A 17,696-nucleotide genomic window follows, 5' to 3' on the forward strand; every position below is an offset into this window, starting at 1 on the left:
GCATCCTTATGGAAAGGGGATTATAAATTGTTAAAATAAAGGGCACAGCCCTTTTCAAAAGGGAGATAATTGCGAAACAGTGAGTATAGGGTGCATGTCTTTAAAAATCTTCTTCTCAAGAACCACTGCACCAGAAATGCCAATATTTACACAAAAGCTTGTATATATAGTGAAGATTCTAAATTGTAAAAATCGTGACCCTCGGACCAAAACTGGGGCCCCAGGCGGGGTTCAAAGTTTAACATAGAAATACATAGGAAAATGTTTAAAAAATCTTCTTCTCAAGAACCACTGCACCAGAAATGCCAATATTTACACAAAAGCTTGTATATATAGTGAAGATTCTAAATTGTAAAAATCGTGACCCTCGGACCAAAACTGGGGCCCCAGGCAGGGTTCAAAGTTTAACATATATAGAAATACATAGGAAAATGTTTAAAAAATCTTCTTCTCAAGAACCACTGCACCAGAAATGCCAATATTTACACAAAAGCTTGTATACATAGTGAAGATTCTAAATTGTAAAAATCGTGACCCTCGGACCAAAACTGGGGCCCCAGGCGGGGTTCAAAGTTTAACATAGAAATACATAGGAAAATGTTTAAAAAATCTTCTTCTCAAGAACCACTGCACCAGGAATGCCAATATTTACACAAAAGCTTGTATACAAAGTGAAGATTCTAAATTGTAAAAATCATGACCGTCGGACCAAAACTGGGGCCCCAGGCGGGGTTCAAAGTTTAACATAGAAATACATAGGAAAATGTTTTAAAAATCTTCTTCTCAAGAACCACTGCACCAGAAATGCCAATATTTACACAAAGGCTTGTATATATAGTGAAGATTCTAAATTGTAAAAATCGTGACCCTCGGACCAAAACTGGGGCCCCAGGCGGGGTTCAAAGTTTAACATAGAAATACATAGGAAAATGTTTAAAAAATCTTCTTCTCAAGAACCACTGCACCAGAAATGCCAATATTTACACAAAAGCTTGTATGTATAATGAAGATTCTAAATTGTAAAAATCGTGACCCTCGGACCAAAACTGGGGCCCCAGGCGGGGATCAAAATTTAACATAGAACTACATATGAAAAATGTTTAAAAATTTTCTTCTCAAGAACCACTTCACCAAAAATGCCAATACATACACAAAAGGTTGTATATATAGTGAAGATTGAAAAAATCGTGACCCCCGAACAAAAGTGGGGCCCCAGGAGGGGTTTAGATTTTAACATATATAGGAAAATGTTTTAAAATCTTCTCAAGAACCATCGTGCAACTGTTTGGGATATTACTATGCATACATGTACATCCTTAAATAATGTAGATTCAAAAAATTGTAACTCCCGGACAATTGATGGGCACCAAGAGGGGTTCAAAATTTAAACATTTTAAAAAACAAAGGAAAAGTTTAAAAATTTTCTTCTCAAGAACTACAATGTTTTAGTTAATGGAATATCTATGCATGCATCCTTCGCTTATGTAGATTCATAATTCGTAAAATCGTGACCCCCGGACCAATAATGGGGCCCCAAGATGGGGTCAAAGTTTATTATAGAAATATAAAGGTAACAGGTTAAAAAATCTTCTTCTCGAAAACTACAATGCTTCAATTTGTGAGATTACTATCATGCATACAACCTTGGATAATGAAGGTTCGACAGTTTTAAATTAGTGACCCCTGGACTAATACTAGGGACCCAAGATGGGTTTAAAGTTAAATGTAGAAGTACCGGTATATATGGAAAATGTTTAAAAATCTTCTTTTCGAGAACTACAATGCATCAATTTGTCAGATAACTACGTAAGCACCCTCAGATAGTGTAGATTCGAAATTATAAAAGCCGTGACCTCAATCTAATACTGAGGCCCCAAGAGGTGTTCAAAGTTTAGCGTAGAAATATAGAGGGAAAATGTTGAAAAATCTTTTTCTAGGGAACTATAATGCTTCAGCTTGTGAGATAACTATTCAAGCATCCTTAAATAATGTAAACTTTAGCACTGAACTAATACTGTGGCCCCAAAAGGGGTTCAAAGTTTAACATAGAAAGATATATTGAAAATGTTTTTAAAAAGTTCTTCTCGAGAACTATAATGCTACAGTTTGTGAGATTACTATGCAAGGATCCTCAAATTGTGTAAACTCTAATGTAGTGGAACCAAGAGTTATCTTTCTTAATGTTCTGTACAGTCTGAGAGTTATTCCTCTTGAAGTGGAACTCTTCTACGTTCAGTTTTTCAGGTTGTGTACGTGCGGTCCCACCGCAGTGCTACACATTTTCATTCCTATGTTACTATTTATGTTGTTCAAGCCAACCATAAACCTCGGACCATTACTGGGTCCCCAGAAAGGGGTTCAATGTTTAAAATAGAAAAAGCATATGCTACGAAATGTAATGTTACAAGGAACTGCTGTTCAGGTGAGCGATGTGGCCCATGGGCCTCTTGTTATTGAGATCATAACAGTCCTAGTATTCTCAGATTTGCTGTACTAATAGAGCTGGATTTGAAAAGCTTCAGATTTGATGTGAAATACAATTAATAAATCATTGATAAGATTAAACAAGATTTTTTAGCTTGAGATTTTACATTTTACTCTGAGATAAATTTCATTGTATTTTCACTGAAAACAATAATTCCAAACATAGACTTCATAGGCGTCGGAAGCAAATTGAAAGTGGGGGGGCTAGACTAATCCTCAGAAATATTGAGAAAAAAGTAATTCCCAAAATCATGGAAATCCTAATCCTTGGGGGGGGGGGGGGGGGGGGGGAGTATACCTATACTTCCAAAAAAAAAAAATTACTTATCCAATTTTTTTTTTCCAAAATCATGAAATTCCTAATCCGGGGGGGGGGGGGGGGGTGCTAGTATGCTTTTGAATCTAACTTTTCAATCTTTCAAGGTAAATTTAGGAACAATAATCTTTCTTGCGAGAAAAAGTGGGGGGGCTGAACCCTCTATCATGCTATGTTTCTAATGGTTAGGTATAACTTTGCAAAAAAAGTGGGGGGGCTAAGCCCCCCCTAGCCCCCCCGGTTCCGACGCCTATGGACTTAGATTATCAGGTTAATACATCAGTGTTCATTTATAACATCTTCAATAACCTTTGGTTGATTAGGTCTTTTCAACTTTCAGGTGAATGACCTATTGTATTCAAGATGTTTTTTCTTATTATTATTTCTCTCCTCTATTTCTCCCAGGACAGTTTTTTTGTTATTAGGTATACTGAAACAATTTTTTCTGTATGTTATTGGCATTTTAAAGTTATGGCACAAAACGACCCTTTTGCCTGATAGCTCCCAGAACTTGAAGAAAATACTTCTTATTGCTACTCCCTATGAAACCATAAGCAATAGAGACTTGGACTTTTACCAATGTCTTGGGATCATTTAGAGGTCTCCCAATCTAGAGCTAGAGGGACTCTTTTAGCAGTTATTGCCCCTGAAAGTTACTAAATTTTAATATGAACACTAACAACTTTTGAATGAACTATTTATCATAAAGACATTGGATCAATTGGGATTGAAGTGTCTAACTTGGCCAATCAAAATAACAAAAGTCTAAGGTTAAGGTCATTTTATGTTTTAAAATCCCTTTCGTTAAAGATAGTATTGAAAAACTTTTTCATGGATATAGTAGGACTTCCTACAACATTTCAAAATCTAGATCCTCAGCCCCAACCTTGAAATAGTTATAAGAGTTATTTCCCCTACTGTACAAAATGCTTGATATCGCTACTCCTCCTAACTGTTAGAGATATAGAGACTTGAAACTTTTCCCAGTGTCTTTAGTTGACTTTAGGGATCTTTCAATCTTTTGAACTATACATTGTAGAGACACCGCACCATTTTAAAATGAAGAGTTGACCATGGCCAATTAAAATAAGGTCAAATATAATGAAAATTATATTAAGTCTTTTGACTTTTTTTTCTTGAAGTAAAGCAGGAAAAGCAATTCATTGATTTTCTCGAAACAGAAATGTTGAAACATCTAAACATTAAGAATAATAATGTGGAAAGCCCTCATTCAAGAACAATTAGTCTAATGAAGCAGTGTGGAATAATGAACTACCATAATTTGGGTAAAAACAATTTAACATTATGGTATTACTATCTGCAAGGTTATATAACAATAGATAAATTTCAGCTGTTTTGGACATTGGTTACTTTCGGTTCTGGAGTTAAATGTTACATGTATTACAAGGTAGAAGAGATTTTTTTAAATAAGTAAAAAAGTAAGGATGGTAATCTATGCTTATTTTTTCAATACACTTTTTAAATTTTATTAATCACTTTGCATTCTGACCAAATACCGATATTATACACTTCAATTTTTTGCAAAACTAATCAATGAAGATTATTTTGCGTGAAAAAGTAGTTTATTATTTTAAGAGGTGTGCAATGTATCCATTTTTGAGATAGGGATGCTTGGTGTTTTTCCAAGCCCTGCCAAAAAAGCCGGAGATGTCGGTATTTGAGGGCATTAAGAGATTAAAGTTTATTTGTAATACATAAATCATATAAAAAAATCTTTTTTGTTGGATTTTTTGTCCTCACTATATACCAAAAATGAAATACATAAACAATGAAAACTAGTGAGAACTTAATTTTATTTTTTTATTAATACAATGTAAAGTTATGAACATAAAGTCACAGATCTGACACCAACCAGTGATTAACAAATCTATGTGCAGGTAATAGTATTGGAAAAAAATTCCATGAAAAATTGTCAAAATATGTATATACATGAGCATAAAATATTCTTCAAAAACACTTAAAAAATAATCAATGGTAAAGTCTGTCTCAAAACATCAACAAGAAAAGTCTCTGAAACTTGGGATAAACAGAAAAACAAATAATGTAAACAACAATTACGATTCATACAAAAAGTTCAAACATCAGGGATTGATGTTTTATTTGCGAGCCCAGGCAGTGATCTGGAGAGTTTCCTCCCCTTTTTTTGAAGTGTACTTCAGATCCTGTGCTTCTTTAAACAGAAGGCTACAATGAGATTAGAAATAAATTTTTTTATTGCTGATGAACAATTCTTTTTTTTAAAGTTTTTTTTTTTTATTTCTAGACTTGAATTGTACTTGTGTCATAAAATAGCAAAACATTATGTTCTTTAAAAGTGAACCAACTAATTTTACTACTTCTGCAGAATTGAATTATTTCTATAAGAAATTAAACAGCAAATAATTCTACCATAGTTGTATATGTATAAACATTTTCTATTCATATTTTACATTCCGATGTATGTTTCGGAAATACTCACTTGTTTCCAAAGTACTGAGCTAGATTGTCTTTATTCCACTCCTTTGTCCTGGACACTATCACAACCAGCCCTGATTTTACAGTCACTTCCCATAGTCGGGCAAGCCATGCTGAGAGAGAAGAAATATGTAATCATAATTTCAACACCAGTCTGATTTTCACTACACTGTAAACCAACTTTCATTACCAATACATGCTAGAAAATTTCCTGAGGTTCGTGAGATTTACTCTTTCATGTGTTTAATATTTTTGTCAATTTAGTGGGTATCAGATTATGTCCCAAACATAAGTAGTGGCAAACCAGTTTAGAATCGGTACATCAAAAAATAAACTTGTCGCATATGAAAATTGGTTTACATTCTCTAGTCAGCTTTATTAGGATAAAAAGAGAGAAAAAGCAGTTGATATTAACCTATATCTTGTGGAATTTTTGCTTTTGCACCAGAAATAATTTCATCAGCGCATATATATTTACAAAATTAGACAGCTACTAGTGTTAGCATGTACCTTTGGCATTCATTGTCCTGTCCATAAAGGTCACAATGGTCATATCGTGATCAGAGATTTCATTGGGTATCCATGTCAACTGAAAGAGAAACCATGCATCTGCTAATGAGAACTAATGACAATACAATTCATCATTTCAATAAATTGAATATTTCATTAATTTTTGCATTACATGTACTATCAGTTTATGGAAACATCATCCGTGCAATATGTCCTTCTGGACATTACAACTTAATCTCTGAGTAGCATTTTTACTCTTATTTATAAATAAATAAAAATGAAATCAATTTACTGCTTTCAGCTCATATCATTACAAATAAAAAAGAGATAAAAGTAATGAATTACCTGTTTGAATATTGCCCTATCAGGCTGATAGTCCCCAGACATGACTGCTGTCTTCTGCTCTCCATTGCCAGCTTTGTAAGAGAGAGCTTTGCCATTCTTAAGTTTTTGAGCTGCATCAATAAATCTGGCTGCATAATCTACGCCCAAAACCTGAAGGTAAAAAGAGCAGTGAGAACCACGAGAGAGAGAGAGAAAGAGAGAGAGAGAGAGAGAGAGAGAGAGAGGGGGATTAAACATTCTTTCCTTGTGCATGAATATACAAAATTACCGGTACGAAGAAGTTATTGTAGCATTACATATATAATGAGCATAATTAACAACTAATATTGTTTAGATTTTCTTTTACAAGACTTACATTCTGAAAGACATTGGTGAGCTCGAGTGGCCCCCTGCCAGCACCACTTCCAAGCCACAGAGCTGACTTGGAACCACACTGGTACTTCTTCTGCAGGGAGAGGCAATGTTGTGCCACATTATGTGGAAACGTGTCACGGAACCCAAACTCCAGCTCAATGATTCCATATAAGGAGTCCTCCGTATCGTAGCTGTAGTGATAGTTGGTGGTGGGAACCCATTTATACTCTACCTCATCAGCATCTGGAATTTCTTTCTCTGCAAGTTTATGAGTCTTGTTTAATCATTAAGTTGTAAAAAGACATAAAATATTAACATTGATTAAAGACTTGGTGGAACTGTTAGAGTTTTTCTAGGGTGTTGTGGAAGCCTTAATTTTTAATGGGGCCAAAATGTGAGTGTTGCTGGCAAAATAAAGGGCATAATGTCATAGACAGAAAACTGTAGAATTTCTTACCCTCTACACCAACTCCGAGAACAAAAACCTCATCCTTGACCATTCTGGCCGGGACATTAATTTTGTCGGCTAGTTGTAGAGATCGAGCGATTCGGAATCCAGCATGCTGAATGAAATGTCTTCTGAAGGCAAATCGGGCAAACTTAGATGCTTCATCCCCAGTAGAGACCCAAGAACCACCCTGAAATTTAGAAGGTTGAAAATACTGTAGGTTTTCCTTGTTAAACATAAGGAATTAAAATGACAAGAAGCAACTCTTTCGGATTTTAAAATCTTGTTTTTATTTTTCAGAAAGTTTTGAATTCAATGAAGTTTTATTTTAACAAATAAATTGATAGTTGCGATTTGATACAAAACAACAAAATCGCGTGATAAATACTAGTGGAAAATAAGGCATCGGCAGTAAAACCATGGCAACCTCACAGATTTCCTGAAAGCCTTTACTCATCTTAAATAAAACCAAGTACATGTATTTTCCAGTGCTCACCAGAATAAGGTTATGTCTACCATCAAAGCAGGGGGAGGAGAAGTCGTCATAATACCAGTGGCTGCTGTAACCGTTCAGTCCATTGAAGTGGTCCTCGGCCCACTCCCAAGCATTTCCAAACACGTCATGGTATCCAAGCTCGTTGGCAGGGTACATGTTGACTGGCTGTAAAACAACCAATCAACTTTCAACTTGTACATCACTCTTGTTTGACCAAAAAATGTTGATATTTAGTTTCAAGGGTCAAATTTTGGAAAAATAAGATAAAGAATGCAGACTTTCTCTCACTTCACCATACAAAGGGGAATTACTCAATTTTTAAAATAAAATTTTAATAGAAGACTGTGTTCACTCGATTTTGATGGTGTTTACCTAATGTACCTGGTAGTGGTGCTGAGAAAATACTATATTCATTTCATGGGGGCATGAAAAGGAAAACCAAACAAAGAAATTAAGATGAAAGCAAAGAAAATATCAGGTACAATTGATCTTACTGTAGATGAACCATAGTGCAGGTTAATATTGGCTTTTGGCTTCTTCTGGTAGATAATGTCTCCATCTATGCCATGTGTAGTTTCCAACTGAAATCAGTAAAATCACACATAAATATTCTCCAAAAATATTAAAACAATCACAATCACACTTAAGTACACGAGACCTATCTTCCATTTTTTCTATTTCTTCCCATCTCCACAATTTGAAGATTTCCACTAAGTAATTCCATGATTATGTTTTCATGTTATATGATACTTTTTTAATCAAGATATTGAAAATGTATAGTATGGCTTTATTTATAGGCATTAAAATGCATTTTGCATGCTATTTTATGGAAAATTCTAACTATTCTAGCTCCTAAAATAGCCTGGTAATGTACCTTGAAATTTTGGGAAGTAACAGGTTTGAATGTTAATAAATAAGGAATAATATATCAAGGAAAATTATATAAAATTGATGAACCTCTGGTGTGTCCTTAACAGTAAAAATACCTTCTTTCCTTTAATCACATTTCTCTCAGCTTCAGTCAGAAGTCTGAAACCAAATCCTTTCCACGCACAGAAAGCGCGCGCTTGATGATAGTTCACCTCAGCCGGCCAATCAACAGGCAGGGGGAGCACATCAAACATGGCTCTGTACCTACACAAACCATCCATCACAAGAAATGAGATTCAGTCCAAGTACATTTAACACATTCAATTCCAAAACAGTAAGTAGACATGACTCACATATAAGTCCTCTTTTCCCCGCCATTGATGACCTCTCTGGAGTGACCATTGGTCAGGGATCCGTTTATGACCCCATTGGTCCCATTGTTAGGAAAATGGCAGGGTGAGTACTTGGACAAATCAGCACCACAGCCTCCCTTACAACCTGGAAGAAAAGTAACAAGAGCTTTCAAATAATGCTGTATGAGTTAAACTATAACTTTGTGCTGATACAGGTACTTGAGAACAATTGAGATTTAATCATGACACTTGAAATTTATAGCTATAACTTGGTGTAATTAAAAATTATTGGATTATCAATAAGAAAGGTAAAAATATAGTGTCCCAGGTCCAAAAAGTGAATATAAGAAGGAAAACTGTTTTTTGATATACATGTATATCCTATGTGCAACACAAGATGGCCACTTCCTTCACCATGGTTGCAGACCCAGAAGACGGGGTGTCTGGACTTACCGTGGTTACAGACCCAGAAGACCGGGTGTCTGGACTTACCGTGGTTACAGAACCAGAAGACCGGGTGTCTGGACTTACCATGGTTACAGAACCAGAAGACGGGGTGTCTGGACTTACCGTGGTTACAGAACCAGAAGACCGGGTGTCTGGACTTACCGTGGTTACAGAACCAGAAGACGGGGTGTCTGGACTTACCGTGGTTGCAGACCCAGAAGACGGGGTGTCTGGACTTACCATGGTTACAGAACCAGAAGACGGGGTGTCTGGACTTACCGTGGTTGCAGACCCAGAAGACGGGGTGTCTGGACTTACCGTGGTTACAGAACCAGAAGACGGGGTGTCTGGACTTACCGTGGTTGCAGACCCAGAAGACGGGGTGTCTGGACTTACCATGGTTACAGAACCAGAAGACGGGGTGTCTGGACTTACCGTGGTTGCAGACCCAGAAGACGGGGTGTCTGGACTTACCATGGTTACAGAACCAGAAGACGGGGTGTCTGGACTTACCGTGGTTGCAGACCCAGAAGACGGGGTGTCTGGACTTACCGTGGTTACAGAACCAGAAGACGGGGTGTCTGGACTTACCGTGGTTGCAGACCCAGAAGACGGGGTGTCTGGACTTACCATGGTTACAGAACCAGAAGACGGGGTGTCTGGACTTACCGTGGTTGCAGACCCAGAAGACGGGGTGTCTGGACTTACCATGGTTACAGAACCAGAAGACGGGGTGTCTGGACTTACCGTGGTTACAGACCTAGAAGACGGGGTGTCTGGACTTACCGTGGTTACAGAACCAGAAGACGGGGTGTCTGGACTTACCATGGTTACAGAACCAGAAGACGGGGTGTCTGGACTTACCGTGGTTACAGACCTAGAAGACACGGGTGTCTGGACTTATCGTGGTTACAGACCCAGAAGACAGGGGTGTCTGAACTTACCATGGTTGCAGACCAAGAAGACGGAGTGTCTGGACTTACCATGGTTGCAGACCCAGAAGACGGGGTGTTTGGACTGTCGGTACACCTTCCACTTCCAGCCCTCCTCCGTCCAGAACTTCTCATCCTCATATCCACCGCTCTCCACAAACTCCAGATACTCCCCATTAGTGATCATAAATTTGGATGCTTCAAATGCAGGGACTCTACAAATGAAAACATCATTGTTATAAAACTTTTGTCTGCATTACTCTAAATGGCTTTAATGGATCAACTATTCAAAGTTAGTGGTTAACAGTCACAAGATCCAAACTAAGCTTAACCTGGTGGAGAACTCTCCATATTCATTGTCCCATCCGTACGATGGAAAGTCTTTCGGTTTCCCAAAGGTGACATCTTGTGTCTCCACAGATATCAAAGGATTCTCCTCCACTCTACCACCTGCATTCAGCATAAGTGAACAACATTTTCTATCACTGTAATCCCTCTATTCGAGATATCATTTAAAAACATCTCTTCACATCATAGCTTTGGCCATCAAATTCTGATCTTACCACATTTGAATGGAGCATACACCCATCCCTTTGGCTTGGTGACCATTTCAACAGGAAGCTGACGGATCAACACAGAGGAGGTCTCCAGATGAATTCTTTCATGCTCAATGCCCATCAAAATGGCCCACTACAAAATATATTACCAAATACTGTACGAAAATGAAGAGATGAAAACCTCTTAAAACATCCACAATAACTCACTTAAACTAAATCAACAAAAAATTATAACAGCTTTAAGCAAAAAATCCCAGGGAAAAAACACAATTCAGTTTTTAAAATATCCATATACGAATATATTATTTTTTCTTAAAGGACAATTATACCCATGGAGATTCCATTGTGACGGGGAGATCCAGTGGTGTGTCATGAATAACCTTCAAGACCAGGTTACGCACATTTCTCCTGTACTCAACAACGGAGCTCAGTGAGGGCCACTTGTAACTGCCACCCATTCGGTAGTTCTCCTGTAAAATCAACTTTAAATTACTGTCTTAAAAATTTCATTTCAATGTTTACTTTGGAAACACAATTATGAAAAGGATAAGAACAACTTGTTTTAGTTACAATAATTCAGCACCTGTTTTACAGCAAAATAAGGAAATAATATGAATTCGACTCTGTTGGGAGGGATAAAAAAGACCCCATAAAATTTTAACCCCTTAATAAATTAGATAAAGTTGTCCAAATTTGACAAAGATTATAAAAAGAACTTTTACCGTATCATCCCAGGACATTTCATCGACACCTGTTTCAAACATGGTCTCAAATTCCAAGTTGACTCGTTCCTAGAATCAGTGAAAGTTCATGATACACTTAGATCAAGTATTCAAATAACCGTCTTTCCAGGTCAAGACTTTCTGATCCGCTCCACTCAACATACATGTACATTGTGAGAAGCTGAGCGGATCAGAAACCCTCCACTTGGGAAAATGATAAATAACTTGATTTAACAGAGTGGTTTCCTTATGTAATCACAATAAAATTTGCATCGTTCATATACCCTGGTTATTCAAAATTATTTCTACAAATTTTTTTTTAGAAATGATCTTATGTTGATTCAAAACTTTCTGTATTCACGTAAAATATAAAATTATATTAATCCCTGATAAAAAGTTCCAGATTAATCCCCATAATTTTACACTTAAATTTTTGTAAGTGCTTTTAAGCTTTCTCCTAACAGATCGTTTTGAAATTAAAGTTATGTACAACAAATATGAAAATACATGTACAACATACCTTAATAAGGCCGGCCAACATTAGTTTGTTGACATACACCACTGCCGTATGGCAAAAGTAAAAAATCAGTGGCAGTCGTAATCGGTCTGGGCATTTGTAAAAAACAGAATCGTCTGGAAAGTAATGAAAAAGAAGTTTTAAAACAAAATGTCTATAAAAATGCAATATAAATCTGTTGGTCTTCGCAGTATGAATAAAATTAAATGAAATATCTTCAACATTTTATTATAAGTTTACTATTTACTTTTAATTTATTTGTATTGAGTTGACATGAATCTAAATCATAATATTTTTTGAGAGTTCAATCAAAAAATTTCATCAGATTGTATGAGAGTGTGTGAGGGAGTGAGAGAATACAAACAATGTTGCTCAATATATACTGGTAATATTACCTTCTATTAATTAAAGTTAATCATTGAGTTTTACAAAAAATGATACCGTACTTGTTTTAGAAGTACGAAGCAGCTAAGTTTCAGCCTAATATTTTTCATATTCATAATTTCTGTATTTTAAACTGGGTGGTGAAGTGAGGGGGTGGCAATACTGGTGTGTGTGTGAGAGAGAGAGAGAGAGAGAGAGAGAGAGAGAGTATAATGAAATATTATTTCAGAGTTTAATAATGAGATAAGTATTTAATGATTTATTCCTGTTTTAATAGAATACAAAACTGCACATTTCTTTCTGAATCTGTTTTGGTACAAGCCAGAAAGACTACTAAATACAATTAACTCAAGGATTCGCAATTCTTGAGTAAAATATACCATTAAGTGAAGTGAACAAGCTCTCGTTCAGGTCATAGCTGTTCTCAAAATATTCACACAGCTCTCTGGAAAATACAAAACATTAATAGCATATCTCTAGCAGCTAGGCAAATAGAATGGCTTTTATTCATAACATTATCAACAAACGCAATTAAAAATTGATTCTTCTTTTTTTTTTCTTTACATAATTTTAAATTCTTATATAAGTCCTCCCAACAGTGTCTGAGTCATTGCACAGATTTATGTAAGAAAAATTTACAGTGTCACTCAGGTGTAATGATCGAAGTGATTACCGGCAGGCAATCCATTGATCAAGGCCCTGCACTTACCTAACAGGTTTCAACCCTCACCTTCATTGTACGCCTTAGAGTAATTGTTCATTATCCACAGTTTTGAAGGTGCATGGGGGTGAAAAGATCTTGCCCATTTGTCTTCAGTATTTGAATTCAATGCAGTTGACAAAAAGCATGGATCATGCAAGAATTACACATGACATATTGCCAAGCAATATTGATTTGAATCCACTACAGTACTGAAACATGGTTGTCCCTTCATCATATCTTTATTATCTATTTTCTATTAGGAAAAAAAATCTTTCAACTTTTAAGTAACTGCTATTCAGCATCATATAACATTAAGCAATATACAGTCAAGCAAGGGATTCAACTCTTCCATCAAACAATGTATCATTCAATTTCCAAATTATCATTCAGTGATTCAACATTCAAGGTAACTTGGTAAGGCTAATTATCTAATTTAGAAAAATGTTTTGTGAACAAACCATTGCATGGATATGCAAAATACGAGGGTTGATCCAAAAGTAATGTTAAAGATGTGTTAAAATCTTGAAAAATCCACGTAAAGTGACAAAAACTTCTGCTTTGAGATATCTATTTAATTCAATTCAGTTCTGAAAATTTTATTGCATTATATGATAAATATTTCTAAAGATTATATATATTGTAGAGCGTGAAGCAAGGATAGTTGCTGCACGCTAGCAACATCATTTCCAGATCTTTGGCATTCTTGTAGAATTTCGTAATTTGGTACTCGATAAATATTGGTCACGATGCTCTATTTTACCTTTTTTCATAAAGTATTTAATTACTCTTTTTGTAATTGATGGGGTAGTATATCAGATATTATTTAATGTGCAATCAGTTTGTCAAAGTCTCTTCAAGAAGTCATGAACATAGCTTTATGATATAGCTCATGATGTAAGAACCTAGTTTTCACTTTCCTTCAGAGTGTATATCTTCTGTCTATTTAATTTATTCATTAACATGACATATCCTTTTATTGGATATTGGAACCACATTATGGGTATCCTGTTCACTTGCTCTCAATTTTAGGCTGATATGTCTATTACAGTACATTTTCTAGTGATTTCTATCCATCAAAGCAAAAAATACCTCAAATCACTATTTTCATGTCCAGTCTTCCTTGATCTTGAGACAAAAGGCATTGCGTAGATATCCGAAATGGACGATAACGTTCCGTAATTTTTTTAAACAGATAGGAAAAGCCTATAATATATCCGCTTCAAAATATTGTGTTGTTTGGGTCTTTTTCAAATTTTGAAGCATGTAGTTTATATATATAAATAGAAACCTTAAGAAAGACGTAATTTCATGACGCGGCAATGTCACGTATATACATGTACCATGCTATAAACATCAATATCTTGTTGAGTGTTCAACGAAATTTAAACAAAACTTTACTTCAAATTAGAGTTTTGATAAGGAAAATTTTGATGCATCATTTTATGCAATACAGCGCAAATGTGAAAAGCGGTACATATGTTGACATTAATTTTGGATCAACCCTTGTATCATGCTGGTATGGGTTTAATAAAAAATAATCAAAAAGCGAAAAATACGGAAATGCTTAAATTCAACTGTGTTTGTGTAGTCAACTCATCCGCAGTCAATTCTATCCTGACAAAATTTCCCCATCTTTTATAAAATATTGAACTGGTCAACCATCAAAACTCAATTAAAATATCTATCAGGCAAATCCTTTGTCATTCATGACAGTGCTAAACTAGTCAAAGCAGAGGAAGGTAAAACAGCTATTAATTTTGACTCATCCAAACTGGGACATACCATCAAACAATACACATGCATTCTCCAGAAAAAAAAATGTCAACATAAACCTGGCCGATCCAAAATTGCAAATATACATAAATGCCATCAGACTTCTATTTACCGTTAATTGATTATAAATTTTCTTGAAATAAAAGTGACTACTAGACATTTCATTTGGCTTTTGACACTTACCCTTTACTACAATTGGACAGGTCTGGTGGCCTTAAGGACTTGAAGGTCAAGTTGCCAGTGAGAATTTTGGACTGCATTTTCTGACCTTGTTTTTTCGCCAAAGCAGCCAAGCTAGTTTCTGGACAGAGGAGTGGGATTCTTTAAAATTCAATCAAAATAATTGGATATACATATGAATTTAAATGTCGATCTTTAGGTTGGAAATTTTCAAAAACATTGTGTGAATTCCCCTAATTAGTAGTGACTTATGATTTGTTACTTTACAAGATTTTTCATCTGAGTGACATCATTATGAAAAAATTATGAAATATATATTATCTGGAACTAAATGTCCAATATTTGTTATTCCATATTCGTTGAACTATCAATCTGTGGTTACTATGCACATGGCCCCCCTCTGAAAAACTCAAACTTGTCGAATTCAAATATTATAAGGTCAAAATAAATACATGCTCCAGACTACAAATACATGCTTACATTCTTAAAAGAGGCAAAAGTAAATAACTGAATTTGGGCAAGATACAGTAAAAACTCAATATTTCACTGATGTAAAATGTGCTATTCATTTGTCTTGAAACAATTGATAACACTGTTATAATGCATAAAATCTTTTTATACTATTAACCCCTCAATAAGACACACTTTACCAACTAAATACATGTAGCATTATCTGCATATAAAGCATAACATTTGGAGATGGCTCATTTTGAAGACAAATAAGGAACAGTGTATCAATTTTTTTAACATATTGTAAAACTACCAAAGTCAACTTCTCTGTTAATAAGAAGATTAAATTATATGCGTTATGTATACGGATACATGTACGCCGGTTTCAATTAAACCGGGTTGCGCAACCTGTACGTTATCCCCATGGCGTTTCTATTACCACTTATTTATAAAAAATACACAGTTTTAAGTCACTTCGCTGACCATTGAAATAAGCATCTAAACACATGAAAACTAATCACAAAACAGTGGACTGATAATTGACTTTAGCGAATATAAAGGCAATATACAAGAGTAGCAATTCACAGGCATGACTGCATTTCTGATGAAAAGTAATTACATGTATACCAAAATCAATAACTAATGGACATCGGTAGACTACTAAGATACACATCTTACCGTAAACTTCCAATCGGCAGTTTTGTTTGCCTCCTCTCGGCTCAGCACGATATATCTGATCACGTGTCGCCAACTTGCAGGCTATTGGTCACACCTCCTTTCGAAACCAATCTATTGGTCGGAAAGGTCGCACACCGCCACACCGACTCACGTGTAGCAGGTTAAAGTGACCCATGACCCAAAAACGTGTTTGGTTTCGATGAGGGTTGGTTACCGTCGACGTACAATTTCGTTCCGACGATGAACTATTATTGTTCATTTACATTATATAAGTTTATGTAAGATACAAACAAGGGTTTAAAATCGTTCAAACATTTGACACGTGCGTCGATATACGTTCGGCACTATTAAAGGTACAAACATGTACATGTGCTATGATAAATTAGATATACTTCGACTGAAATGAATATATAGTTCATTCTACACCTGAATTAATCTGTCATTATTCTAATTCCAAAACCATATAATCCTGCAGAAATAAAAATTTTCTTATAATTACTTTTTTTAGGGGATTAGATATATTAATTCATTTTTGTCTCAAATTAAGATTAAACCTTTTTAAATATTTTAGATTTCTAGCAATTAAACAATAAGACCTGCTTTTTAATCCTCATACAACAATTATATTATTAACATGAATTATTCCATCCCTTATAGCATCGTACAAAATACTATATGAGAGCATTACATTAAAGATGCTTATTTTCATTTATGACAACTTACATACATGTATCTTGTAACAGGCACGTAGTATCAGGAGGGGCCAGGAGGGGGGGGGGCTGCCCCCCCCCCCCCACTTTTTCTCGCAGCAGGAAATTTTATTAAAATTTACATATAAAAAAATAAATTAACATAGAGTTGCCCCCCCCCCCACTTTTTTGGGAGTATGTAAAAAATTGATATGAAAATAAGGAAAGGAGTGAAATTGAAGTTATATACTACGCCTCCTCCCCCCCCCCCCCCCCCCCCCACGGATTAGGATTTTGAAGATTTTGGGAAACTTTAAATTTTCCTTTTTTTTTTTTTTTGCTTGTCAAGATTTTTTGGATGAGTCTGGCCCCCCTCCCCCTTTCAAAAACGATGCTACGTGCCTGTGTAAACCTTTTAAGTCGAAAACTGGAATCAAACTATCTTATCTAGTACATGTGTCATGGTGTGACATTCAATCTTTCGGACTATTTTTAATTACTGTGTAAATTAACTTTTTCGGACTTTGTATTAATTGTTACAAAAACGTTCCCTCTATTTCAACAACGGTTAAAAAACGCTCGAAATTCCGCGCAGCCTTGAGTTAATCCCACCTGAGGCACAGTGATTGACTTCTGTTTATGTTTATTTTATTGACACTTCTTTCATCTTATTAATCCTTCTATGTACATGCTGCTAACATGTCACGAGGTACTCAATAGGTACTTTATAATTGATTTTCTTACTTCTGTACTTATTATGTTAATCATTCATTGTGTTATTCCATTGTTCATTATATATAATTCTAAATTGTAAATTATAGTCAGTTGGAATCAGACCTTCGGTGCTGATGCATACCAAACTCACGTAAAAGTATATTTCACGAAAAGTCTTTATTAAAGTGTGAAAACTAAAACGCGTGTTGGCTTGTTGGAGGTTTATAATGAGGCTGGGTCCAACAACAAGAGAGTAAGCTCACGGTTGGCCCAGTATTCTAGTTCCGTACGGGAACGAT

General features: G+C 35.5%; 1 protein-coding gene across 2 annotated transcripts; it reads right to left on the reverse strand.

The window, feature by feature from the left end:
• Positions 1 to 4,595: 4,595 nt before the first annotated feature.
• LOC105318391 (uncharacterized) lies at positions 4,596 to 16,134 on the reverse strand. Of its 2 annotated transcripts, XM_011415475.4 has the most exons (19): positions 15,995 to 16,134; positions 14,870 to 15,007; positions 12,591 to 12,655; positions 11,830 to 11,942; positions 11,310 to 11,378; positions 10,917 to 11,057; positions 10,594 to 10,720; positions 10,363 to 10,480; positions 10,082 to 10,245; positions 8,652 to 8,796; positions 8,415 to 8,562; positions 7,923 to 8,009; positions 7,429 to 7,593; positions 6,942 to 7,122; positions 6,486 to 6,742; positions 6,131 to 6,280; positions 5,786 to 5,864; positions 5,280 to 5,388; positions 4,596 to 5,005 (listed from the first exon to the last, which is right to left on the reverse strand). In XM_011415475.4, the coding sequence occupies exons 2-19, from the start codon at positions 14,944 to 14,946 to the stop codon at positions 4,918 to 4,920; spliced, it is 2,283 nt and encodes a 760-aa protein (XP_011413777.3). In that variant the 5' UTR covers positions 14,947 to 15,007; positions 15,995 to 16,134; the 3' UTR covers positions 4,596 to 4,917. The 2 variants fall into 2 exon arrangements, with proteins under 2 accessions (XP_011413777.3, XP_011413778.3); XM_011415476.4 differs by lacking the exons at positions 12,591 to 12,655; positions 15,995 to 16,134 and having other exon boundaries at positions 14,870 to 15,010.
• Positions 16,135 to 17,696: the final 1,562 nt, after the last annotated feature.

The sequence above is a fragment of the Magallana gigas genome, chromosome 7 (assembly GCF_963853765.1).
Source record: "Magallana gigas chromosome 7, xbMagGiga1.1, whole genome shotgun sequence".
NCBI lineage: Eukaryota > Metazoa > Mollusca > Bivalvia > Ostreida > Ostreidae > Magallana > Magallana gigas.